Source organism: Babylonia areolata, chromosome 34 (genome assembly GCF_041734735.1).
Source record: "Babylonia areolata isolate BAREFJ2019XMU chromosome 34, ASM4173473v1, whole genome shotgun sequence".
Taxonomy (NCBI): Eukaryota; Metazoa; Mollusca; class Gastropoda; order Neogastropoda; family Buccinidae; genus Babylonia; species Babylonia areolata.
Genome location: NC_134909.1, coordinates 17,748,484 through 17,750,374, shown reverse-complemented (window position 1 = coordinate 17,750,374; position 1,891 = coordinate 17,748,484). Strand labels below are relative to the sequence as shown.

Genomic DNA, 1,891 nt, shown 5'->3' with positions numbered 1-1,891 from the left:
TTGACTGTGTTCAGTAGTAAACAACAGTGTTGTAAACGGCACAAAAGTTTAGGGGCAGACAGTGGGAAAGGGAGACATCAGATAGAATAAGCTGAAAATCTTTTTACGGGCAAAACTGTCGAGTGGTTAAAGCGTTGGACTTTAAATGTGAGAGTCGATCCGATCCTGGGTTCGATGCTTGGCGGTAGCCGCGGAGGGGTTCGGGGGATGGAGAGGTACCGGCCGGCGGCGTAGCCTATTTCCGATCTCCTGGGTCAATATCTGTGTAGACCCTCTCAGTAGTGTCCGAACCCCATTCGTGTGTGTAAACTATGCAGAAGATCAAAAATTTTAATTTGCAGATCAAAAGTTAAAAATCCCCTAACTGATGTCTTCAGCTGTGGTTTATCAGTGGAAACGAGAACATGTACTCAGCACTGATGCACACAGCACGGCACCGACCTGAAACTACAGTATGGTTACTTACGGTCCGCGTTTAAGGCTACACTATTCGACTGAATGAACGTGAGAGTTGCAGAGGACGATACAGAAGAAGAAGAAGAAAAGAAGAAAGTGAGCACCTGGGGGCGCAACTGAGAAATGCTGCTCCGGTCGGACGAACTCGGCTGGATGATTATTTAAACAAGTGACAAATTTTCCCAGGGAGCAGAATATTCTTTTGAGCAGGTCAGGTCACAAGACTCTATCTTCCCAAAATAGACCCAGACCTTACATGCCCTATTTGTATCATTTTGTCCGTTGTGCAGAAAATGTGTAAAACCTAGAATAATTTCCACACTTCACAAAAGCAACAAACAATTTATCAGTTAAATAGAAACTACAATTCTAAACCGAATACCAAATCCAGCATATTTTTAGCGATATGGCCTTAACCTAATTAGCATATTGACGAAAACACGATGGCAGACGCGCCGGCACTGTGAAAGCGGGCGCAGCTTCAAAGGTTGGGAGAGTGAGCGTTTTGACAGGCGTGTGCTAAAAGTGTGGAAACTTCGTCTGGTGCACCATGGTGTTCGAGTCGCTTGTGGTTGAGCTTATCAACCGCTATTTGGGCGACTTTGTGGAGAACTTGGACACTTCCCAACTGAAGATCGGCATTTGGGGCGGTGAGTAGTATCGGAGACAGAGACATATAGCGCGTAACCAACACTGGTTGCAGTAGGCCACCAAGAACGGCAGATGTGCATTGCGGCATTGCCGTGCCGTTGACTGAGTCACGGGATAGCACACACTTACACGTTTTATGGGCCATTGAACCCTCTCGTTTGAAAGCGAAACACATTCAGTGCCACATTTCAGTCCGAATAGTGCACTGTAACGTAAATTTGTAAATTCAGGAGATAAGCTTAAGAGTTTCTCTGTTTTGGCCAGCAAGTCCAGTTTTCGTCTTTTGGTCGGTTGTATTTATAAACCGAAACCACTTGTTCAATTCTTTGTAAATTATACACGAATACACACAGTGGTTGTCCGGAAGGCAAGCGGTGGTTCATTTCATTACTGGGTGCATTGTTTTCCATTCTTTCCCCCCGCTACTTTAGTGTGATTTTGTGAATGGACTTCATCTGTTAAAAAAAAAATCCAATCCCACCCTTTCCAGCAGGGAAGATAACTTGATCAACTGCATTATTATTGATTAAAAAAATCAACATAAATTTGACAAATTAAGAAACAACCACATCAAATGAAATGATAGAATATAGTGTTTATGCTTGCTGGTGAATGGGGCAGTATCACATTTCAAGAAGCTTAGGGGGCATTTTCACCCACAATTTAAAGTCTCAGGGAGTTTGTCTGTGGAAGCCAGGAAAAATTAAAACAGCATTTTGTGACAAAGGTGAATTGACAATGGCCAGAAGCTGGGATTTGATTTGCTGCTGTGTATATAGTGAGC

The 1,891-nt window shown here is 43.6% G+C and overlaps 1 protein-coding gene across 1 annotated transcript in view; it reads left to right on the top strand.

Annotated features, from left to right (window-relative positions):
* Positions 1-937: 937 nt before the first annotated feature.
* The window catches only part of LOC143277558 (intermembrane lipid transfer protein VPS13A-like), a 240,807-nt gene continuing 239,853 nt past the window's right edge, over positions 938-1,891 (top strand). Inside the window, exon 1 of the mRNA XM_076582437.1 lies at positions 938-1,106. Coding sequence (XP_076438552.1) covers positions 1,007-1,106 — 100 coding nt within the window. The 5' untranslated portion in view covers positions 938-1,006. The remainder of the gene's footprint in view (positions 1,107-1,891) is intronic.